At 33.0% G+C, this 23,800-nt stretch overlaps 3 protein-coding genes across 3 annotated transcripts; all 3 read right to left on the reverse strand.

Annotated features, from left to right (window-relative positions):
* Positions 1-4,145: 4,145 nt before the first annotated feature.
* LOC122597252 (extracellular ribonuclease LE-like) lies at positions 4,146-5,218 on the reverse strand. The gene is made up of 4 exons (XM_043769870.1): positions 5,108-5,218; positions 4,837-4,992; positions 4,509-4,707; positions 4,146-4,396 (listed from the first exon to the last, which is right to left on the reverse strand). The coding sequence occupies exons 1-4, from the start codon at positions 5,216-5,218 to the stop codon at positions 4,173-4,175; spliced, it is 690 nt and encodes a 229-aa protein (XP_043625805.1). The 3' UTR covers positions 4,146-4,172.
* Positions 5,219-9,919: 4,701 nt separating this feature from the next.
* On the reverse strand, positions 9,920-11,798 carry LOC122597242 (extracellular ribonuclease LE-like). Its single transcript, XM_043769862.1, has 4 exons — positions 11,665-11,798; positions 11,298-11,453; positions 10,778-10,976; positions 9,920-10,236 (listed from the first exon to the last, which is right to left on the reverse strand). Exons 1-4 carry the CDS (start codon positions 11,788-11,790, stop codon positions 10,013-10,015), a joined length of 705 nt encoding a protein of 234 aa, XP_043625797.1. The 5' UTR covers positions 11,791-11,798; the 3' UTR covers positions 9,920-10,012.
* A 4,070-nt stretch (positions 11,799-15,868) lies between these two features.
* On the reverse strand, positions 15,869-18,501 carry LOC122580662 (pentatricopeptide repeat-containing protein At2g02980, chloroplastic). Its single transcript, XM_043752935.1, has one exon. It carries the CDS (start codon positions 18,286-18,288, stop codon positions 16,531-16,533), a length of 1,758 nt encoding a protein of 585 aa, XP_043608870.1. The 5' UTR covers positions 18,289-18,501; the 3' UTR covers positions 15,869-16,530.
* Between the last annotated feature and the right edge of the window lie 5,299 nt (positions 18,502-23,800).

A 23,800-nucleotide genomic window follows, 5' to 3' on the forward strand; every position in this document is an offset into this window, starting at 1 on the left:
TAATCTGTTTTCATCCTTACTTTTGGTAGAGGGGTTTCTTGTAGGCAGATATTTCTAACAAACCTCCCCTCCGGTTCGTCCTACAAGATCTTATTATGTAGCCTACTAGCCTTGAGGTTGTTGAGTCATGTTGTGTACTTAAATGTGAAGCATATCTGTACTGCTCTTTGATTAGATAAATGGAGAGTGATAGTTAGATCACCTTGAGATTAGGACAGAAAAGAAGAGATGCCAAAAGACGGCTAACAAGTTATCTATATACACACACTCTGTTTCAACTCTGATAATTAGAATGTTGGTACATTTTAGTGACTTACCTTTTGAAACTGTTGTGCCCCTTTTATTGCAATCCAACTTAATTCTTCTACAAGTGCTGAGAATGCCATAGCATTCAAGAATCAAGATCGAGTGTTTTTTGATAATTTGTGGGACTATAATTGCTGAAAACATTCATGGTACTTCACATCTTTGTGTTTGGTAACTTATTACTGGAACATTTAAGGCTGTATATGTTTTTCTTTGATGAACAACTTTCAAAATATTTTCCTTTCTTATCGGTTTATCGTTGCCTATTAGGGATAGGATGTGTGTTAGATACTTAATTCACATACAAGAAACTTTCTTTTTTTGACACTTAAAATGTTCTCTCAATCTCTCAAGGGCATCCTTTTTGACAATAATTGCTACACATATGCATGTCTTCATATATGAGTTGTCAAGATTGCCTCATTATTGGACTGCATGCCAGAACCCTGATACTCTTTTAGTCTTTTCTATGTTTTTAGCCCCAAATGTTTCTGCAGAAAACTGATCTAATATAACTCACAGCTAGTTACAATATTAGATTTTCCTTTATATTTTCTGGAAATTGTCCTTCTGGATTTCTAAATAAATTTGGATATTTTTTCCTTATGTCACCTAGCACACCGTTGAGCAATAGATTCAATGAGTTATTTTGATTAGATTACTAGAAGAGTAGAAGTTAATAATCTCGTTTTAAATCTAAAGATAATACTACATTTGAAACATAAATGGTGGGACTAATCAGTCATTTTCTTGATGTTTCTTGCATGATTTACTATATATATCATGAATGTGATCATGATCTATAAGGCCAAGTTTCCCTCATTTCATGCGCAACATATACATATGTTATTTGCCTAGCCGGCGTTCGAAACAGCTGTATTCCCTGCACTTCTGGATGATTTATTGATTTTGGCTTTTTACCTTGCATTTGAAGAAACTGGTCAGTCCTTATTTTAATTTTCATGCACTGGATAGCCTAAATTTTTACCATTTTTGGTCCTGAAACACACACATGTGCTTGCAGCATGTGTGAAATTACACATCACACTTATATGCGATAACCTCTAGAAGCATTCTGCTTAATGTAGACTTGGGGAGATGGTGGGTTGGGCGGGTTAGGTTATGGGTACATATAGGAATGGTTCAGATTTAGTGATACTTAGGTTGGGTTGACCTGAAAGCTGAAACCTCTTCTTATTAAATTGTTTAAACCAGATACAATACTATTGCATTACGCTACCATATTTTCAAGATTTTGAATTATAAGTTTTTGAATAAAAACGTTTTACATTTATTATTTTGGCGGCTTTCAAGTAACAGGTTTGACTAGTTCCTTTTCAAGTTCTACATGCTACATGATTGATTGTGACAATGCTCTTGTGTTCCTGTTTGAGACAAATTTTGTTACGTTCTTAGGATAATATAGTAGTAAGTGCTCTGTCTATCTGTTGTGGAAGGTTTATAATGCTGTATGAGGATGATGAATAACCTTCTTGTAGCTCATATTAATATCAACCATACTGAAAGGGACCTAAAGTGTTAAACCTGAGAAGTTTTTACCCAAATGATCAGAAACAGATCACATTGGGAGCAAGTTATTCAATCTTATGCATTGATTTGGCCTGCGGCTACAACAGGCTACTGCTTCAGTGGACAACACAAATTGTACCAGCATTTGTGAGAGCGTGAATGAAACCCTTGTGGCCTTGTTGTGAATAGCCACCAAGCTATAATCATGTAGTTTTGAGCATGGAGTCCTAGCAAGTTTCATGCTTGTCCCACTGGTAACGCCATATTGTGAGAATCTTTTAAAAAAGTTTCAGTGTGCTGTGTGATTGTTAAGGGTGATATTAGTGTCTTTGGTAAAAAAGTTAAATAAGTTATACATCCAACTTGATTGGCTTGTGAAAGTGTCAATGCTAAAAAGAACATACCTTTTAACCTTTTTTATTGTGCAAGTTTGATCATTTGATAAAAAATCAACTAAATACACATGTATTATTACATATGTTCAATAAGGCAGACTCACTAATTATAAGTGAGAAAGTTCTATATCGGTGAATGCAACATAGATAAAGCTCGGGAAACGAAGGTATTCAAATTAGAATGTAGGAAACGTGATGGAGGAATCACAATTTGCGGTTGGATAAATTTGACGTTCAATGAAACCTCAACCTGAAGAATTTATACAGAGAAATTGAACAAGGTACTATTGTTGCTCCATAACGCAAGTCAGAGAGTTAAGATTTTCTTTAGGACCATCAAGTCAGTTGAGGTTTTTTTAGACAGATGTTCTCTTTATCTAGGACCGTACAGTTTTCATAACAATGACTGTTCTATTAAAAAAGTGTTTAAACATTAATTTTATTAGTTAAACGAATTATAGCAAAGTAGTATTTAACAAAAAACTATATTACGTCAACCTCTTCTATTTCACGAGTGAGTTTTCCAACTACTATACTTAAACAAAATACATTATGACATTGTTTATGAGTGAATCAAATTTTGTAGTCTTTTACGTTTGAGTTATCAAACATGATTGTCTACAAAATCTAAAATTTCGTAAGTGTTAAGATTTTAATTGTGATAGTACATAACTATATTACTGAAAAACATAGAAACAAAGCCATTGTTGTGGTACTAGGACCAAAATAGTAAAACAACACAAGCATAGAAAAACAATTTTGGATTGATTTCAGCCGTGCTTTAGACTGGTTCTGGTCTTTAACCAGTTTTGGACCGGTTTTTGTTTTAATAGATTTTGAGCCAGCTTTCGAGCTGAGATTAAGACTAATTAAGCATTATCGGGTCGGTTTTAGGACTATAGTCCAGTGACGGTCCTAAGAGGCTCATTTTTTATTTTATTTTTGTAGGATAAGTTTCGGACCGGAATATGACTAGTTTCAATTTTCCGTCTTTTCCACATAAATTCTGTAAGAGATTAGAAGTCACAACACATCGCCCCCTTTTGCTCCAAAGATCTAACCATCATCAAATGGTCTAGTGGCAAGAAGACATGTTTTCTCACAAAAACCTTTAGGTTCGAGTGATATCCTAAGCATATTTGGAGGTGATCACCTGTATTTAATTTCCACTTCTAATGGTCCTAACTGAGTTTTCTCTTCCAGATATCTAGGTGAGGTTTTTCATCAAAAGATTTAAATTGGTATCTATTCAGCAAAGGACTCGATTATTAAGACAACATTTGTTAGATATCCCGATATTCACGAGTAATTCACCCCTTTCAATAAATAAAAATATATTTCTCATCCCATGCAAATGTTGGAGGGGCTTTTCTACCATTTAGGTAGAAAATGAAAACAACCTCTCTACTTAGATAGAGATAAGGTTTGCCTACATCTTAACTTCCCCTATACACCGTTGATGTATTGATCTCAAAACCAGTGGAAGACGACACTGAACAGTCTATTATTATTATTTTTTCTATACTTTTTTTAGAAATGTACTCCGTATTTCTTACCAAATGATTTTGGGATATTAATATTATAAACGTTTAAACCTTTACACTGTATTGTTTAGTTTATTTAAAGGTGGAAAAGAAAGGAGAGGAGAGGAAAAATATATAAGATGCATTCTTAAGTTTTTTTTTAAATGTGGAGAGTGAAGGAGTGGAAAGGATTAGAATGAGAAGTTTAGTTGTTTTTTGTCTCAAAAGTTTTTACCTCATTTTTGAGGTGATTAGGAAGGAAAACTTCTCTTCCCTATTTTTTCAATTCTACCTTTAAGCTAACTAAACAATACAGTGTAGAGAGTAAAATAATCATTTCTATAACAATAAAACCACATACAAATTCCATAGAAAATTAAATTAAGGACGCAAATGGGCATATATCCAAACAATCAACTCAGAACGAAGGAAACTCGATTGAGGAACCACAACTTCCATTTGGAAAGACAGGACATTCAATATAGCCTGAAGCCGTTGAGTCGACACACAGATAGATTTGGTACAACTGACTATTACTGGACGAATCATTGTTGCACTCGATCCATGGAGTGTACCCACTTGACCCTTTGATTGCGTCCTTAATGCTACTCAAACTGTAACTTGACCCGTTTGGTTCAATCCCTAACCATATATAGTTTCAAACCAAAAAAAACGTTACATTGTATTTAGTTGATTTTGAAACACAATGACGGAAAATACAATTATTTTACCATGTTTAATAATTAAATAATACCTGCGCTTTGGAGAGCTTTAAGAAGATCTATTTCGGTTTTAAGGTTAAGAGCGGTTGAGAAATAGTCGTGTTGGTCAAGTACAGATTCTGAGCACGTGCCATGCTTGTCCCACTCGCGACCCCAAAATGTTAACCCGTCGTTGCTTGGGCATGATAACGTTGGCCAATCCGACTGCATTTGTCTAGTAAGGTCCGAAATCTGTAATAAATGGAGTACTAAATATCATTAAATATTTTTTTTCCTGCGTGGACATATATATAAAACAGATGGACAACATTTGGACCATTAAAATTAATATTGATCATGAGATATATGAAAAAAAACAACCTTGGATGCATCAAAAGGGTTGCTAGGGTCACAGTTGGAGGGATAGGAACCATCGTTTCGATTAGGCCAAAGTCCATGAATCCCGAAATCTGCTGCCGGCTTTCCTGATTTCGGGTAGCAACAACCTTGTTTTGTGTCACAATACGATCCCGGCCACTACAAAAATAATCAAATAATGGTCGTGTCACGTGTGTTCATGTTAATTAATTAGTCTACTTGTTTGTGAATTGTGGTGATATATATATCATTGTGTTGAAAACGAAATATATACCTGTTGGACAAAGTAGAAGAAATCGAAATCTTGTGAAGCAGAGAGTACTAATAAAGACTGAAGAGTCAAGATTTTGATAATCGACAGCAAAACACTATTGTTAAAAGGCATCTTTACAATATTCACGTCTTTGGTTGTGTTTGTGTATCTTACGAATATGTGATTAGTATGGGGGTATTTGTAGTGTGTATAAAAGGTATGAACTCAAAATGGAGAATATTATGTGTTTTGCAATATTATAAATAATAAATAATAATTATGTATTAATTAATTTGTTATTGATACATTTAATGAGTCATATATTAACTGCTTTGTCTTCTTGTATATTTTAATGAGTAGTTATATACTTATATATCTATATTTTCTATATTTATCTTTTAGTACGGATCCAGTTAATACATTCCGATGCGAGTAATTCACACCTTGTAAAAAAAAAACAAAAAAACAGTGACAATTCATATCAACTAAACAACGATGATATCCGACATTGCTTAAAACGTCCCATTTATAAATGGACATTGCCTTTAAAGTATACATATTCAAAGTAATGTCTTAAACATGTATGCGAGAAATATTAGTTGCATTTGCATATCTGTTGATAATTGTCAAGTGATTATATATATATAATATATATATATATATAATATAATATAATATAATATACGTGTTTCTGACCATTGACATCGATAAAAATATATTGCATTTGTTTTTTCTTCTTACTAAAACCTCGCATACGTATCAGAGGTGGCTCAACAGTACTATGGGACTAGGTGATTGCTTTAGGCCTTCAAATTTCCAAGGCCTCAAAATCTTGTATATTAGACTTAGTGTTTGAATTTTGTATTAAGTATCATTATATAATTTGCATTGCAGTAACGCCTTTTTGATTTTTGCATCAACATCTGTATATTTTTTTATTACTTGTAGTTCAATAACAAAAGACGAGCTATTTTTTTTTTTACTTTAGTTTATATGGTAATGAACTAGACCTCCAAAATTAATCTCGTTTGAGGCCTCTAAAAACCTTAAGCCGCCACTCATACGTATAATATGTGATTGCCGTTAAAGAATATTTATAACAATATAAATCAACTCATTTATCATGATCATGCATATATTATCGGATATGTTGACTCTTAATTTTGGTTTAAGGATAGGAACATGAGTTATTGAAAGCTATATAATGTTGTCATATTTGGGACGTAAAATTCCTCCATGCTGTCATATTAAACACACATGAGTAGTATATAACAACCACCGACATTGTCACTTTATCAACATCAATTATGCCGATATCAAAGGAGTTCCTTGCTTACAGAGGAAATCTATTTAAAAAAAAACATTTGTATTAAGTCTTAGAAATTTTTGTTCACATCAAAATTTAATCTCAAAACTTTAAGAGCTGTTTGGTTGCAAAAAAAAAAAAATTCTAATTTTTCATTTCTAATTTTCTAGAAAAAAATAAGTTTTTATTTTCTATAAAAAAATTAAAAATTTTAAAAACACGTTTTAGTTAGAAAACTTAAAAATATGTTAGAGATGTAAGAAAAGAGGGGGGAATTAAATGGAAAATAGAAAACAAAGAAAAGATGTTTTTAAATTTTCTATGAAAATGGAAAACATTGTTTTTTGTTTTATTGGAAAACATTTTTAGAAAAATATGATTAAAACGCGTTTTCTGTTTTTCATTTTTTATTGGAAAACAAAAATGAAAAACATGAGGGATTTTCCACAACCAAACGTCCCCTTAAAGTTTCAAGTCCCTCAAATACCTTTCACACTTGATGATCTGTCATTATATTTTGATTGTTAATCTTAACATCTTTATCTATACTTTATTATCTTATAAAGCATTTTGCCCTTTTTCAAATTCCCAAATAAGGATTTGAACTACCTAAATTACCCCTTTCTTTATTCATTAATTAAACATCTCTATCTAATATACCTATAATACCCTTAAATCTCAACCACTCATTTTATTCTCTCTCCTCAAATCTCAACCATTCATGTTTTTCTCTCTCCTCCATAAATCATTTTATTCCTCTAATTCATTAAACATCTTTTATCTCAAAAATCGTATATCGATAAATTATAAAAATTGTATGGGTGTTCTTAAAATTTCATGCTCTTTCATTAGAGATGTCATTCGATATACTTTCGACGAATTTTTAAATCCGAGGCAAAGCCCGTACGGCTAAGGCATTTGGCTATCATACTCTATGACTTGACCTATTACCTTCACCATCTCTCGTGTGTTTAAAATGATTATTTATGTTGGTCAAAATAAATTACTCCTATATAAATATCTTCAAGTTGTAACTTCGTGAGAAAAGGATGGAGAAAGTAGTAAATATTTATAGCCATATCAAACAGAGTAGGGGTTTGTATGGATCGGTTTGGGTCGGTTTTTGTCTAAAACCGAAACCAAAACCGATCCATTCGGTTTTTAGAAAACCAAAACTATTGGATTCGGTTTTTGTTCGGTTCGGTTTCTTGGTTTTCCGATTCGGTTTCGGTTTTTTTAATAAATTTTTGTTTTTAAAGTTTTTTTTACATATTATGTTATAAATTTAACTTTCAATTGTTAAGAAAAAAAAAATGATATAAAAACTCAAATACAGAGAAGCTTTTTATTTACTAATTATATTTTTTAGGTGTTAAAATTTGTATAACTTTTATAAAACGAATTGTAATATGATATAAAAATAAAATAAGTTAAAATATATTTAGTTCGGTTCGGTTTTGATCGGTTTTTTGGCATATGAAACGGAAAACCGAACCGATCCGTTCAGTTTTTAGAAAACGAAAACCAAACCAATGGATTTTGTTCGGTTTTCGGTTTTTTCGGTTTGGTTTTGTCGGTTATTGGTTTTCCGGTTTGTTTTTTGCTCACCCCTAAAACAGACGGTGGACAGCCCATAGCGCGACAGTAACAAGGTAAGCCCATATAAAACCTGATCCAATTAAATGTGTTGACAAATTTGTAAAGGTTCTATAGTTATTTTGAGGGAAAAGAATAGTGTATGTAACTTGTACTTTTTTGTATGCATCAAAATTTTAAATGTTTTATAGAAATAACCTGTTAAAAATGTTTGGATAATGTAAATTACCGGCTGGGTAAAATTTTTGCCGGTCACATGCCATGTAGGCCACCACGCTGGAACCACGTTACAAATTAATTGATAATATACTTTATTACGTTTTATTAGAACCCAAAGCATTTTTTTTTATGTGACATGAAATTTATAGAAACAAGAAAAAAATGTGTTCTTTCTCCTGGGGTGATCCCCTTTCTACGCCCCTTCCCACATAACCGATCCAAATCTCTTTTTATTCAAATTCGATCTGTTTTTCTGCTTTAAAATCACTAAATTGTTAAAAAAATTTTACCAAATTGATTTTTGATCTTCGAAATGCCTAAAAACAATCACAAATCTGGGAATAAAGCAACCAAAAAATCGAATCTCACCACTAACCCTAACTCGCCACTTTCGAATTCTGCTCCTTTTGAGGGTGTGCTTGATGAATCTTCAAAATTATAATGATGTAGATGATCAATCCAAGTATGTATATCAACTCAGATCTCATACTCTTTCTGGTGATTATTATCCAACTCCGCAAAAGAACAAAACCGCCGCCGATGTGCCGCCATTAAATAGGGCGGCGCCGGATCTGGTGGATTTGAGCCCTGATCGTGGCCACAAAAAAGATGAAGGTCGAAACAACAGAAAAAAAGCATAATATGGTGTGGATTGCGGAGAACTAACAACTCCGGCCACCATTATGACGGTAGAAAAAAGCATGGCGCGATAGAAACATTTCATTGTTGATACGCTCTCCCAACCCACAAACAATAAATGGGGCAGTTTGTCGGGACAACCCAACCCAGTTATCAAGGTCATGACACCCTGTTCGTGGGTCATCTTGATTTCATTTTGACAGACGATTGGTAAAGCTCGGATAGAAATTCTCGGGGAAGATCGGTACCACCATTTATTAGTCGTTTGTTTTGAATAAAATCTTCTTCAGTCATCTTCTTTTTGACCTGTGGATTGTGTTGATCTGTGTTCCGCAACGCAATGTCAAGATTCAGATGTCCAAAATCAAATGTTTTTGCAAATTCTTGAAGCACACCAACATAGAATTGATCATGATTCATATGAGTATGCTGTGTACATAGGTGGTTTTTAATGTAATTTTAGGTTTACTTGATTGCGGTAATCGGCGTGTAAAAATTATATATTTAAATTGGGTTTTGATATTAGTGTTACGTTATTTCGCTGGAAATCGAAAATAGTACCGGAAGCAAGTCAGAGAAGAAGATCGGAGTAAAAAATTCACTAGAGGTCTTGCAAATGTATTCAACTATGTATAAATGTGTATTGTATGTATCTTACGTGGCATGATTAATCCATGTCAGCAAACCACGTCAGTATTTTAATTAAAGATAAAATAAAGGTAACCGGTTAACCGTCAAGCATGTCATCTTTTACACGATTTATTCAGTTTGGAGACATACTTTCATCAAACGTTCAAAATTTTTGATGCATACATACAATAGTAAAAGATGACAAGTTACATACACTCCTGAATTCTTTTACCTTACCTAATGCCCGGGCATATAAATTCGACTAGAGTATTTTCTTATAGTAATTATTATCATAGGTGGTTTAATGTTGAAGAAAATAGCGGTTGAAAAGCTTGACAACAGAGAATATTTGACACGGAATGAAAACAATTAGTTGTATTCGATTTTGTTTCAATGATAAAAAGTATGAAAACGTCACAAAAAGCTAATAAAACAAAATCACATACAAATGTAACAGAAAGTTAAAAAAGACATGTTCATTGAACAAAACACACAATCAATTTCCTTCCTTGAGAAATACAAATATGTAAGTTAGATTAGAACTTAGGAAATTCGATGGAGGAGCCACAACTTCCTTTTGGAAACACAGGACATTGTATAAACCTCGAAGCTGATGAGTCGACACACAAGTAGATTTGATACAATTGACTATTACCCGACGTGTCATTGTTGCACTCGATCCATGGGGTGAAACCACTCGCCCCTTGAATCGCGCTCTTTATGCTACTCAGAGTATACTTTTGCCCATTTGGTTGTACTCCTGCATCATATATATATAGATTCATACAAAGGTAATTAAAGATTACAAGTTAAAGGAAAAAGGGTCGAAATGTTATTTTACTACTATCATATATGAATATGAATGATCATATATATATATATATATATATATGGGTGAGATATTTTGAGACCATCTCTTATTTTAGGACCAACTAGGACCATTGATTTTTGTACACCATCATCATCTCCTACGATATACAAGTCTTTTTTGTAAAAACACTAAGATTTTCTGGCGACGGGCCCATCAGAAAATCATGTGTAACTTAAGTACAGTTACACATGTGTTACACATGTGTAACTTAAGTACTTAACTTACACATGATTTTTCTGTGGGTCCGTCGCTGGAAAGTCTTAGTGTTTTTACAAAAAAAGTCCTGTATATCGTAGTAGATCATGATGGTGGTGTGTAACTTACGAAAATCAATGGTCCTTTTTTGGACTTTTTTTAGTTGGTCTCAAATTATCTTTCCCCTATATATATATATATATATATATATATAAGTGTCTTAATGTATATATACCGGCGCTTTTGAGGGCCTGTAAGAGATCAATTTGGTTCTTGAGGCTAAGGGTGGTGGCGAAATAATCATGTTGGTTGAGTACAGATTCAGAGCAAGTCCCGTGCTTGTCCCACTCATGACCCCAAAATGCTAACCCGTTGTTGCTTGGGCACGATAATGTTGGCCACTCTGATTGCATATGACTAGTAAGGTCTGAAATCTGTAACAATAATACGAAATGGTCGTAATTTTATCAATCAAAAAAGAACTTAGAATTGCCAATTTGGGGTTTGACCACTTGGTAGAGTCTCTTGACTCGTGGAGTAGAAACTAATTTATGATTATTTGGTGTAATTTATTAGTGTAGTATATTTTTCGTTAAGAAAAAAGAAAAAAAAAACTTAGAATTAATACATAGCTTATATAATAACTTTAAAAATTGATTCATATACATAAAACATAGTACCTTCTATAATTCATTTAAATATTCGCTTATATATAAAGAGAAAACACATATATAAAAGAAGAAGAAATGGACCACCTTGGACACATCGAAAGGATTGGTAGAGTCACAATTGGAGGGATAGGAACCATCGTTTCTATTGGGCCAAAGCCCATGAATTCCAAAATCTGATGCCGGCTTTCCAGTACTTGGGTAGCAGCAACTTTGTTTCGTGTCACAATACGATCCTGGCCACTACATACATACAAAAACGTACATTATTCAACTCATCATTTTATCACTTCGTAAAAAGGTCTATATGTAGTTTTCATGATTGTGTGATCGTTAGTATATAAATATTTACATATGTAAACAGTATCGTAATTAAAACAAACTTGACGCATTTATGAATTATGACGTTAATTATGAGTCGAGTTGAAAAGAAATACTTCGTAAAAAGAAATACCTGTTGAACAAAATAGAAGAAGTCGAAATCTTGCGAAGCAGCGAGGACTAGTAGAGAATGCAGGGTCAAGAGCTTGATCAACAACAAAGCATTATTATTGTTGGATATCATCATCATCATCTTCATATAATGTGTTTGTGTGTATATAATTGTGGGTTTTGTGTGTGACTATTTATAGGGTAAGGATGTGCGTATGAAAAGGTATGAACTCAAAATGGGGCATATATATCATATTCAATCCTTTGTTTTAATTAGTAAAGATAGTGACTGATCGAGAGATAATGAATGATTAAATGCATTTTAGTTATTACTATAATTAACTTAGTGTCATATGTCGTTATATGTATTTTAAGAAACACTTATAATCGAATAAGTAAGGCATATGACATAAATAAATTAATCTTGGTCTTGTGTTGACAACTTGATAATCCAGATTAATCATTTTCCTTTGTTTTTAAAGTAGTTTTCTAGTTTATAAGAAATCTCCCAAAAGTTCCAAGATAATTATAAAGTCGTTGGGTTAATAACCTACTGGCAATTGGCAAAGAGAAGTCCTTTTCAGTGAAAATTTGTATTCATAAAGATCTGAGTTCGAGTCCTGAGTGAACAATGATAACTCTTATTAATTGTTGTGTTTTCGGGGCGAATTAAAACAACATAGTATAAACTGCATTTCGATAAATCCGCACATGTCAAAAAAGTACGATCATTATAAACTATTTGTCATTATCGTATAAAGTATACTATTGTGTGAGTACAATACGACGGTACTAATTTATTAAAATTTACAAATTGGGAATTGGAAAAATCTATTTATAGCTAGTAAGAACAATTACGTAAACAGGATCATATGATATTTTTAGGTAAATTTGGCCTATATCCTTTTCGAAAATATTACGTTGTTAGTCTTCATTGCTCAACTTAATATTGATTTATGAACATGTACATACATGCAAGTAAACTTAATAAATACTATAAAAACCATATTAATTTCTTTTCTAAGGTTAAATTTAACGTGTATAAAAGTATTATACCACCATGAGTATTCTTAAGTATTTTAATTAGTCGTTTTCATATAAAGTAACAATTAATTCTTTTAGTCGTCAACAATTTGACAATTATCTTAAACTAACGAGTTCAGGTTAATTTGACTCTTGGTTTGGCTATTGGGTCGTAGATGACTGAATTAAGCTGATTTAATCAGGTTAATAACTGGAATAATAGAAGAATGGCTATTCCTTCCAATAAAAATACACTTTTCATTAAGCTATATATTCCTGTTTCAAAAAAATAAAAATCACCGATACAAGGAATTACAAGTTTCTCAATGATTTTTTATATTTTTTTCTTAAACCGTAGTGAACTTATATTTAATGATAACTTGACATGTAAATGTTTGATAACCAAAATTAAATACATTTCAATAGCATTATATAAACCCATTAAAAAAAATCTTTGAAAGGCTTAGGTATAATGAAAATGAGATTTATGTATAAATGAACGATAATTACAGGGTATGACAAAGGGTTTTAATATTGGGCATGACAGTAGTATATACTATATCACTGTTGTTTCCATTATGATTTTATAGTACAATTAATGTTACATACTAGGAATGAGTTTTTAGCCGAAAAAAAACCCGAAATCCGTTTCTAGTCCGCCCGTAACATTCGGTTATGCATTTCATTGCTTTTTCGGGTCGAACCGCCCGGGAGGGTAATGGACCGGGCTCTGGGTTTGATTTTCTTGCCATTTTGGGTTTTGGGTCACGACGGGTCTGATCGGGTTTTGACCGTGCTATATAACTTCATAGTATATATTATAGATTTATAACACTCTTTAATTTTACAATGTCAAACATGAGTCTACTTATGTGCTTTATGGCTTTGGATTGTGCCTTTTTATCCTATCCAAACCTATACTACACTGCTACTTAGTTAAGTAATTAGAAACTAATTAAGTAAGTACCCAGTTTTTCTTAACATCATCAAGATCAAGCTCTAATAGAAAACTTGTAAAAATGAAAGACAATGCACCTTAAATTTAATTAATCTGCATCGTTGACATATAGGTGTGGAAGCACAAAGAGCATTTGGGATTGGGAAGGGATATTCGACATAAAATGCTTGGCAGGTGCATTTTGTATCTACAATAATTGGGACACAATCATTTTCCTTTTTTTTTTTATCTATAAATTCTTTTTTTTTTTTTTTAAACTTTTATACTATGTTCTTGTTATTTTGTTTAAAAAAAAAAAAAAACAGAAATGAATACAATATAGTATAAAACAAGTTGTTATATATGAAAATTTTACTCGTATCATGAATGTAAAACATAAGCTTCCATGTAGTTTGAGTTTGCCTATTTGAAGCAATTTTGAGTTTGCTTGTTCATTTGGATGTCGGCATATGTTTGGTTTATTTAGCATTTTTGTTTCCATGTATTTTGGACATTGGAGTAGCTATTTTCCAATTGGCAACTTACGTTGTTCACACTTCACACGATATGTCACATTTTATATCAATTTGGTACACTGTATATATCATAAAAACTAACATATAAAGGTCTGTTTGTCTTAAATAATTTATGGATCTCTGTGTACAATGAACTCTATATATTTATGGCCGTTTTACAATTAACTTTTTATCTTTTGTCCAAACATTTTTATTGTTTAATATGACTTGGCAGTTGGCAATGTTGTAGTCAATGTTTATTTATGGGTTGTGCTGGAATACATTTCTATTGTTTAAGGCTATTGTTTAAAGGACTGCTCCCTGCATTATTCTATTTCTCAAGTACAAGATGTAGCTATACACTTATACGTATCACATTGCAATTTACGAGTATTTGTCAAGATTGATGGATAAATAAAACGGTCGACAACTTATTTCCTTTAAAAGAGAGAGAAAGGTTAAAATAGTCATTAACATATTTATAAAGAATTGTTAACTGTTTTAATTCTTCAACAAATACTAAAGTTATTGAATTGGGTATACATAAGATATTTTTAGAATTCAAAGAGGGGAAATATGATACGAGTATTATTTATCTAGATTGGACATATATGATATTTGTACTTTTTAAGGATGGATGTATGAAACTAAACATCAATTTAGTATCTAGGGATAAGGGTAAAAGTGTAAAACGGATGATTCACGTATGAAAATTTTATGTTATTTAGAAAGGTGGAACAATTTTTAAAAACGTTAGCAGATGCATCTATTACCACCAAATGGTACATAAGTTATTAAGTTTGATACGCACATTGAAAATGTTTTAAAAGGTGAATCCGAATCCCATCACCCGCAAAAACATGTGTACTTGATTCTTAATTTCTATCACACTAGAACCACGCACGACACACTTAGAATAACTCTATATATCAAATGACATAAATGATCACCATGAGATAAGGGTTTGTTTAAATCACTTGATCCTAGTTCAAAACTGACATGGCTACTACAAGCAGATTTCAGTACTGTTCTCCAAATTAGTATGGGTGTTGTTTTTCGGATTTCTTCTTTAAATGCATCTAATACACGCTTGTAATGCGTGACCCCAAGTTAAATTCCAAGTTGACTTGATACTATAAAAATGTCATATTGATTCAGTCCGGGAGAGTGGAGACTGATATATATATATATATTTAAGGCTTCTTGAGTCTTGACAATGTCCATGAGACCATGACCGCCGTATGCCATTATCAATGGGCAACGTATGTGTATTATCTATCTCTACATTCCATGTTCTTCAACAATAAAACTGCATTTTCGAAACTCACATTTCATATACCCATCGATTAGTGTGATGTTTATTTATACAGCTTTACTCTGTATAATGCTCCTAATAAACGGAGCTAAGCGGCAATTCAAGAAACACTGAAAACACACGTCTGAAAGATCGTTGCAACATATCTTGTTATAGCCACAGTATAGGTTACTGAACAAGGTTCTTTAATATGATCAAGCTCAAATCGAGCTGAATTCACAAAACAGTTTTTTTCTATGAACATTTTAATATAAATAAATTCTGAGTAAAATAGCCAAGAGAACCAGATCTTTTGCATACATCCTATCCCTTGGTTTTCTTAAGAGGGTGACTGAGAACCAACCAAACCGTAACTAGATTGTATATATGTATGACTGAGACCATCTGACCATCCCATTAAGATTAATCAGAAGAGCATCTTTGTACCAAAAAGAACGAAAAAAAGAAGGAAACTTAACCATATCGCATCACTCTTAGTTTCATGAAATCAGAGAGAATAACTGAAAAGCAACCTGATCGTGATTGAAAAAGGAAAAACATATACGAATCTATACCTCAATCGCATAAAATGAAGTATACATGTTCCCAATCTCCGCTTTACCTCCATTTAACTTCCTGGGCCTTCACTCTTTGGTCCTCAAATTTCACACTTCGACCCTAAAATAATACTTGGGTGTAAACATCCCTAACTAGTGCCATTAGGCCAAAAGTATTTGTGACCAATGGAAGAGTTTGAATGTTGTCAATGGTTTATCACTTTATTCTGGCTGTAACATGTTGATAATCATGTATCCCTTGTATCATTATCTCTTGACCAATCGCATTAGTAACTTTTGCACTAAAACACCTTGCTATCGCTCCCTTAGGCATATCTCTGCATCCCCTGCTGTTCAATCAAAGCAGTCTCAAGCTTACCGAGCCGACCGTAACAGGGTTGTGAATGAGTGATTTGAACCTCTTATCTACCCACTTAAGCTTCCCTTATGATTTGTATAGCAATTGGCCAGTCACTAGTCATATTCTGGCACTTGCTGTGCTTTACTTCTTCCACATCATATCTGATAAACTCGAGCCAAAGTATACGCTTCATGAGATCATCTACCAATAATCGCCACAAGAACATTTCCCACTTGCAAAGTGGTGAAACCGATTCATATCTCTAACAAATATTTGTCTATCACATACGAGGGATATCAACTTGAATGCAGAATGACAATCCCCGCATATTCTCAGGTTCTTTTTAACACGAATTGTTTCCCCTGGTCGACTATTTAATAGCCCAAAAGTGACTGCTAGTTTTTCACTATGGTACCTAAGTGTAACTTCTTTCTTATCATCTTTCATATCCAAGTGAACCACTAAAGAAACATCAGGTTTATAACCACTCAATTTCAATTCATCAAACAACTTATCAACAGACCGATGAAGGTCTAAATAACCCACCTGAGTGCAATCACCAGAAAAGAATTCGTGAACTTGATTCTTGATTTCTATCACACTACAACCAGGCACTTTCATGACTCCTCGATCTTTCATTAATTTTCTTGTGTATATCGCCTCTTCTCGTTTTCCAGCTCTTGAACACATGTTAGAGAAAATAACATAGTCTCCTCCATGAGATTGGTCCATCTCAAAGATTTGTGCTAACGCTTTTCTTCCTAATTCAAGATTTCCATGGCTGCTACACGCAGATAAAAGTGTTCTCCAAAGTATAGGTGTCGGTTTTGGGACCTTTTCTATAAACTTGCATGCATCTTCTAACCGCCCTGCTCGACCTAAAGCATCTAACACACATCCATAATGCTTAATCCCTGGTGAAATCCCAAATTTCCTCTTCATATTTTGAAAGTAAGTCAAACATTCATCAGCTAGTCCAGAATGATTGCAAGCATACAAAAGCCCTAGAATTGTAACTTCATCTGGTGTAATTCGTTCCTTTCTCATCATCTCAAATAAAGATATCGCCTTCCGACCAAGCCCATAAATCGCGTATGCCATGATCATTGCAGACCACGCCTGTGTATCTCTAACAGCCATTTTCTCAAACACTGAAACTGCATCATCCAAACTACCACATTTCGTATACATGTCAATTAGCGCCGTGTTGACTTTCACATATTGATCAAACCCGCTTGCCTCAACATACTCATGTACCCATTTCCCGGTATCTAATGCTCCCAATAAAGCACACGCCGAAAGAACACTAAGCATGGTGACATCACTAGGCCTTACACACCCAACTTGCATTTCACGAAACATTAACAAAGCATCATTTGGCAAGTTATTTCTAACATATCCTGTTATAATCGCATTATATGTCACTACACAGCGTTCTTTAATCCGATCAAAAACAAACCGGGCCAAACCCATGTTATCACAAGCAGTATACATATTAATAAGTGCAGGATATATATATTCACATTCACTAAGCCCGTATTTAATCGCAACACAATGCACTTGTTTACCTTCTTCCAAAGCCTTACCATTGGCACACGCCTTGAGCAGAGACGGGAAAGTATAATTATCCGGTACAAGGCCCAAAGAAACCGCTCTAACGAAAAGCAGAACGGCTTGAACCGGGGTGTGGCTGCGAGAATAGCCACGGGCCATGAAGTTGAACAGAATGGTGTCTGGTTGAGGCATTTGGTTATAGAGAAGGTGGGCGTGGTTCAGTGAACAAGGAGTCGGGTCAAGTGTGCAATGGTTGATTATCTTGTTGACCCAGAATGTAGGGGTATGGGTTTGGGTTTTGATGAAATGGGCTTGGATTTGGGTTACTTGGTTTAAAGATTTGCATTTGTGCAGTAGGGAAAGTGGGTTGGTTGACAGAGTTAAGTCTGGGATTTGGGTTGCCATTGAAAAAGTTGAATCAGAATTTTGATGAGTGGGGATTATTCAAGGACTGCGATTACATTGTAAGATAAAGTTTATGTGGCGCGAAATATAATATGCTTTGTCTACCAGACTTGTTCCCTTTTGTTAAAGATAAAACTGGAATAATTATTTTAGATTTTCCTTCATTTCAAGTCTGATCTGAATTGGTAAAGTAGGGCTAATTTATTATAAATAATTAATAATTAATGATTAATGATATGTAATGTATTTTAAACATATAAAGTTAAATTATTTTTATTATTAAATTAAAAGAAAAACTAATTCTATATAACTTTAATAATTGAAACCAGAAAATATATTAAAGAACTAGATATTAGACCCGGGGTTTACGATATTATTAATATTAGATCTTTATATATTCAATTTATAAAAACTTATAATTTCGAAGATATATTGTTTTAAGTATTGTTATACTTTGCAAATTGTAGTACAATAATCACAGGTTCGTCATTTGATCATGATGCGACCCATAACACGAATAGGTTTATTATCAATCACTTGTCCTATGATAATTAAACAACAATTCGAATTGTTTTCATATTCTTTGATAACAATTAGGTTTTTTTGATTTGAATGACAATTGTAACTTTAAAAAATTAAATATAAATACTTTTTGTAATTTTTTTCAAAAATTATATAAAAAAATCTCTTTAAGTTGATGGCTAAAAATAAAAATAAATTAAGTATCCAGGGTTAAAAAATGTAAATTATTGATGGAAAACAAAAAAGTATAAATTAATGATATTTTTCTACAAATTAATATAAATACTAATATAATAATATATTTGAATAATGATTATTAAGATTTTTTAATTTATAGATTATCTAAATGATGACATAAGCGAGAGGCAATTTGATGAAATTAAACAATTTGATTGGTTAATAAGTCATTAGTTCAACTGTCTTATAGTATATATTAAGATAAGTTTGTAACTAAATAAATTAGTTACAAAGATGGAAATTTTATTTTGTCAAATATTGACACTTTATAAATATTCAAAAATATAAAATTATTTATGCAATGAAGAGGTCACGTTAATTTTACAAACAATAAAAAAAAAGTCACTAACAGCTTGAATTAAATAAAAAAATACCACTATAAACCATCATAAAACCCCATTGTAAATCACTATACTTAGACAGTGTTTTACTCGTCAATGTGATTAGTGATTTTTTTCTTCCAAATTGATTAATGACCCCTTGTAATATTGTAAGTTAATGTTACTCTTTCGTTAAACAAATACTTAATAGCTCTTTTTTAACAAATTTGCCCCCCAATAAAAAGGTAACAAAACTACAACTCAACTATAATTTAATGAATATATTAACTAATTTTCAAGTATTATTGAAAGTGATATACTTTCCATCAAAATACCATCATAATTCTCTTTATCCTAACTTTATAGTCCACCTTTTTGATTTGATAATTTCCAAAATAATTCGGATACTTCTAGATTTCATCAATCAAAATAGTATTTTGGTTAGCCCACTTGTAGAGGCTCTTAAGTCTCTTGAGATAGAGATCAAGGTTCAATTCTTGACATTGGGGTAGTTTTAGGATTATTTGATGTATTAGTATTTAGTAATGAATTTGCCGTTAAAAAAATGTATTTAATTGGTAAACATTAAATATTACTGGGTATATTATCTGAAAAAACAGCTAATTTATTTTTCGCAATTAAGAGATAACAGATCTCATTTATAGATTCACAGTTTCCGAGCATCTTATATATACTATAAGATAGTTGAACTAATAAGTTATTAACCAATTAAATCGCTCAATTTCATCAAATTGACTCTCGCTTATGTCATCATTTAGATTAACTATAAATTAAAAATACTAATAATCATTATCCAAATATATTATTATATTATTATTTATATTAAGTTGTAGAAAAAGTCTCATCAATTTACACTTTTTTGTTTTCCATCAATAATTTACACTTTTTAACCCTAAATACTTAATTTATATGTATTTTTAGCCATAACTTGAGAGAATTTTTTAAAATCAAGTTTCCACGTATGAAATATTGTTTACAAAAAATTATTCAAACATAATGACTTATTAACAAATATTTGATTAGATTTTTATAAATTATAAATATTAATATTTACTTTAATATTTAATATAAACACAATTTGAACTCTATATACATATCCCAAACATAATAACAGATGTAAATATATAACATCCTTATCCTAAACACAATAGGAATCACAGAACATGGGACGATCACAGAAGAAATCACAATTTATAACAGAAGGTTACTTGAATACTAAATCCAAATCAATATGAACTCCATTTAAGATTCATTCTATCTCTCAATAAAAAAGATACATACTTTTCATCTTTTTTATATATTAGTTTTGCGTATTAATGTTTGAAGTTACAATTGTCATTCAAATCAAGAGTCATAACTGTTATAAAAAAAATATGAAAACAATCATAATTATTATATAATTATCATAGGACAGGTGATTGAAAATAAACCTATGCGTGTTATGAGTTCGCATCATGATCAAGTACATATACTTGAATGAGATCAAGTATCTTTCATAATAATATCACATTATGAGTACAACTGGTTTTAAAAAATTCTATTAAAGAGAAATTATTATAGCATGTGCCTTGTGGAATGACTACGATAAATAAATCTATCAATATGTCTCAGCTAATTATGACAGTGACAAACCTGTGATTATTGTACTACAACTTGCAAAGTATAACACTTAGAACCGTATATCTTAAAAATTATAAGCTTTTATAACTTAAATGTATGAAGATCTAATTCTGATAATATTGTAAACTCGTGTCCAGTGTTGGACACGGGTCTAAAATCTAGTTCTTCACTAAAGTAATACGACATTAATCATTCCGAAAGAGACAGACATAAATATGAAGCATACAAGCATGAAACAAAGTATTTTTCCCATTGGGGTATTAGCCTAATGGTCAGAGAGTTTTCCACAAAGTGGTTTTCTCCTGGGGAGTCTCAGGTTCGAATTCTGTCACATGCAAATGTGGAAAAGTGGCATTAGCAATGCTATACCCATCTAACACATGGGGAACAAACCCCTTTAGAGCATTGTTAGGAGTCGAACCAGAGTAGACGCATCCGCGTGGGGGATGTTAGCCATTTATCCGTTGTTGCTTTTTTTAAAAAAAAAAAAAAGTATCTTAGATAAGTGAGCTAACTAGGAGTGCATGAGCTCAACCCAGCCCAGCCCGACCGAAGAACTGGGAACTACCAGATATGTGGGCCGGTGGTTATATGGCGGGTTTGGTTTATACGCATGCTAGCATGTAGCCCGCATATTTGCTTCTCGCTTGTTTGTAAAAGCTAGCGAAACATCAAACAAATTACATGCAGTCTCACCATCTGATTCGCTCAAAATTACATGCAAACATCAGTCACTAACTTGTATCAAACCTTCACAACCAATCAGCAAGATAGTGAAGTCAAGCCTATCTAGTATAAGAGTTTTAGGTAGTTTCCACCTTTCCAGCAGGCACGACATCTGATTTGTTTGCTTAAATGCATATATGCCAACTTAAGAGGAAGTAAGGATTACCTTAAATCCCAAATTATGTGTTTAGGAAATTAATTAGATTTCCACAGAAAGCATTGTTTCTTTTGAAAACAAGATGAATATCAAAATTTGCATAACAAAATATCAAACCATATACGTAAGACTCTCTATATATAAAGACAGAAACTTCAATTAATAATATAATATATGTTGTCTGAGTAAGAAGTCCTAATATGATTGTATTTAGGGGTTGTAAATTGTAATTGGACAAAGCATTTCGGGTTTTACGGAGGTTTAATTTTTTTTAACAGGTTAGCCTGACAGCTGACCCTGATCAAAACTGGTTTCAGTAATATTCAGGCCCGTGGACCAGACCATATAATGACGGGGTTGCCTTGGGTTCGCTTTTTTCAGTCCGGTTCAATGGGTATCAGGGGCCGGCCCACATTTTGATCACCTATAGAGCTGACCAAGTTGGTGCTATCCTAATGTAAAAGCATGTGCAACCATAGGCCCAGCTAGAGTTCCAGACAACTCAACTGTTATCACCCCAGATGATACAGAACTTAGTTCCATAATGTTGGCTCCTTTTGGAAACCACCACGAGCACATACCATACTACCATGAGGTGTGACTCATGGTGGATGGATCTGTGGTGCTGACAACAAGCTTCTTCTTTTTTCCGGACAACAAGCTTCCTTTTTTTCCCTTTCACATAGACACACACACACACACACACACATATATATTAAAGAGTAAAATTAAATAGATGGTGGGTCCCATACTAATGGTTGGTGAGTGATGCATTGAAAATGTTGCAACTAATTAGGCCATCTTTAAAGGAAAGTCAAATGGAGAGGTGAAAAGAAGGTGAAGAGTTAAGGTGACAAGGTGAAGAGGAGGGATGAATGGGGGTTGAGTGAATGGTTTCACCTTGGGTGAAAAGGGAGGGATGGGGTCCAATTTTATGTTATTTGTTCTGTGTTGTTCTATTTTGATTTGGGTATATTATGGCGTATTACATTTAAAGGTGAAGGGTTAAAGGGAAAAAAGAGAAGGTGATGGTGGTGGGAAGGTGATGGTGACGTGGCAAGAAAAAAGTGTAGGTGAAGAAGGTGAAAAATTAAGGATGATCTTAGTGGTTGATTAGTGGGGTGAGATGTTTTTCCTGATGTGTCACTGACAAGGACCAGTGGTTAACTAATGGAGATATGGGCATTGGGGGTGCTCTCAGGGTTATTGAGACGAAGACAAATGTACTCCCTTAGACTGGTCAAACATATTACTACCTTCCATCCTTCTTAGACTGGTCAAGCAAAATTGTCAGCTTCAAGTGGATTAGACAAATAACTAGAAACACCATCAAGAAGTGCTTGTACTCCCTATCAATAAAACAAATGATTGAAAAAAAAAATAATGTTTACTACATGCTCCTGCTAACACCAGGCAAGTGTATAAAAAATAAACATTAATATCATAACAAAAACATTTTTGCTTGCCTTGTCCTTAAATGCACTACCCATAAATATTGGTGTAAACTTCTGTGCTAAAGGTGGTCGATGAATAAAAGCCTTTTCAAAATCAATAAGGGGGACAGAGTCAAGGAGGGCTCCCATCGGCTTCGACCAACCCTCCCAGAAACACCGCCGCCACAGCAAAGGGCTCCTTGCGGGTAGGTGTTCGGAGGGTATAATACCCGCTGGAAGAAGAAGAGGGGGAACAGAAGACAATGCATTTGAACGGTCATATGGTTGGGAGGGTAGGAAAAATCATGGGTCCCCTAGAGGGGTTGGTTGAGAGGTAGAGGGGTAAAATGAGTTGGCAAAATTTAATTGGTGGGATTTGGGAGGGTTGGGATTTTCAGAATCATGACCCCCCCCCCCCAACCAAACACAAGGACATTATAAGTACAAAAGTCAAACTATACTACTGACCAAGTACA

This window comes from Erigeron canadensis, chromosome 1 (genome assembly GCF_010389155.1).
Source record: "Erigeron canadensis isolate Cc75 chromosome 1, C_canadensis_v1, whole genome shotgun sequence".
NCBI classification, from domain to species: Eukaryota; Viridiplantae; Streptophyta; class Magnoliopsida; order Asterales; family Asteraceae; genus Erigeron; species Erigeron canadensis.

Excerpts from the sequence above, each read along its gene's own strand:
- LOC122597252 (XM_043769870.1), bottom strand. The coding sequence starts at position 5,218 with ATGCCTTTTAACAATAGTGTTTTGCTGTCGATTATCAAAATCTTGACT. Across the intron at positions 4,993-5,107 it reads TCTTCTACTTTGTCCAACAG|TGGCCGGGATCGTATTGTGA; the intron begins GTATATATTTCG and ends TTATTTTTGTAG. Across the intron at positions 4,708-4,836 it reads ACCCTTTTGATGCATCCAAG|ATTTCGGACCTTACTAGACA; the intron begins GTTGTTTTTTTT and ends CATTTATTACAG.
- LOC122580662 (XM_043752935.1), bottom strand. The coding sequence starts at position 18,288 with ATGGCAACCCAAATCCCAGACTTAACTCTGTCAACCAACCCACTTTCC.
- LOC122597242 (XM_043769862.1), bottom strand. The coding sequence starts at position 11,790 with ATGAAGATGATGATGATGATATCCAACAATAATAATGCTTTGTTGTTG. Across the intron at positions 11,454-11,664 it reads TCTTCTATTTTGTTCAACAG|TGGCCAGGATCGTATTGTGA; the intron begins GTATTTCTTTTT and ends GTATGTATGTAG. Across the intron at positions 10,977-11,297 it reads ATCCTTTCGATGTGTCCAAG|ATTTCAGACCTTACTAGTCA; the intron begins GTGGTCCATTTC and ends TTATTGTTACAG.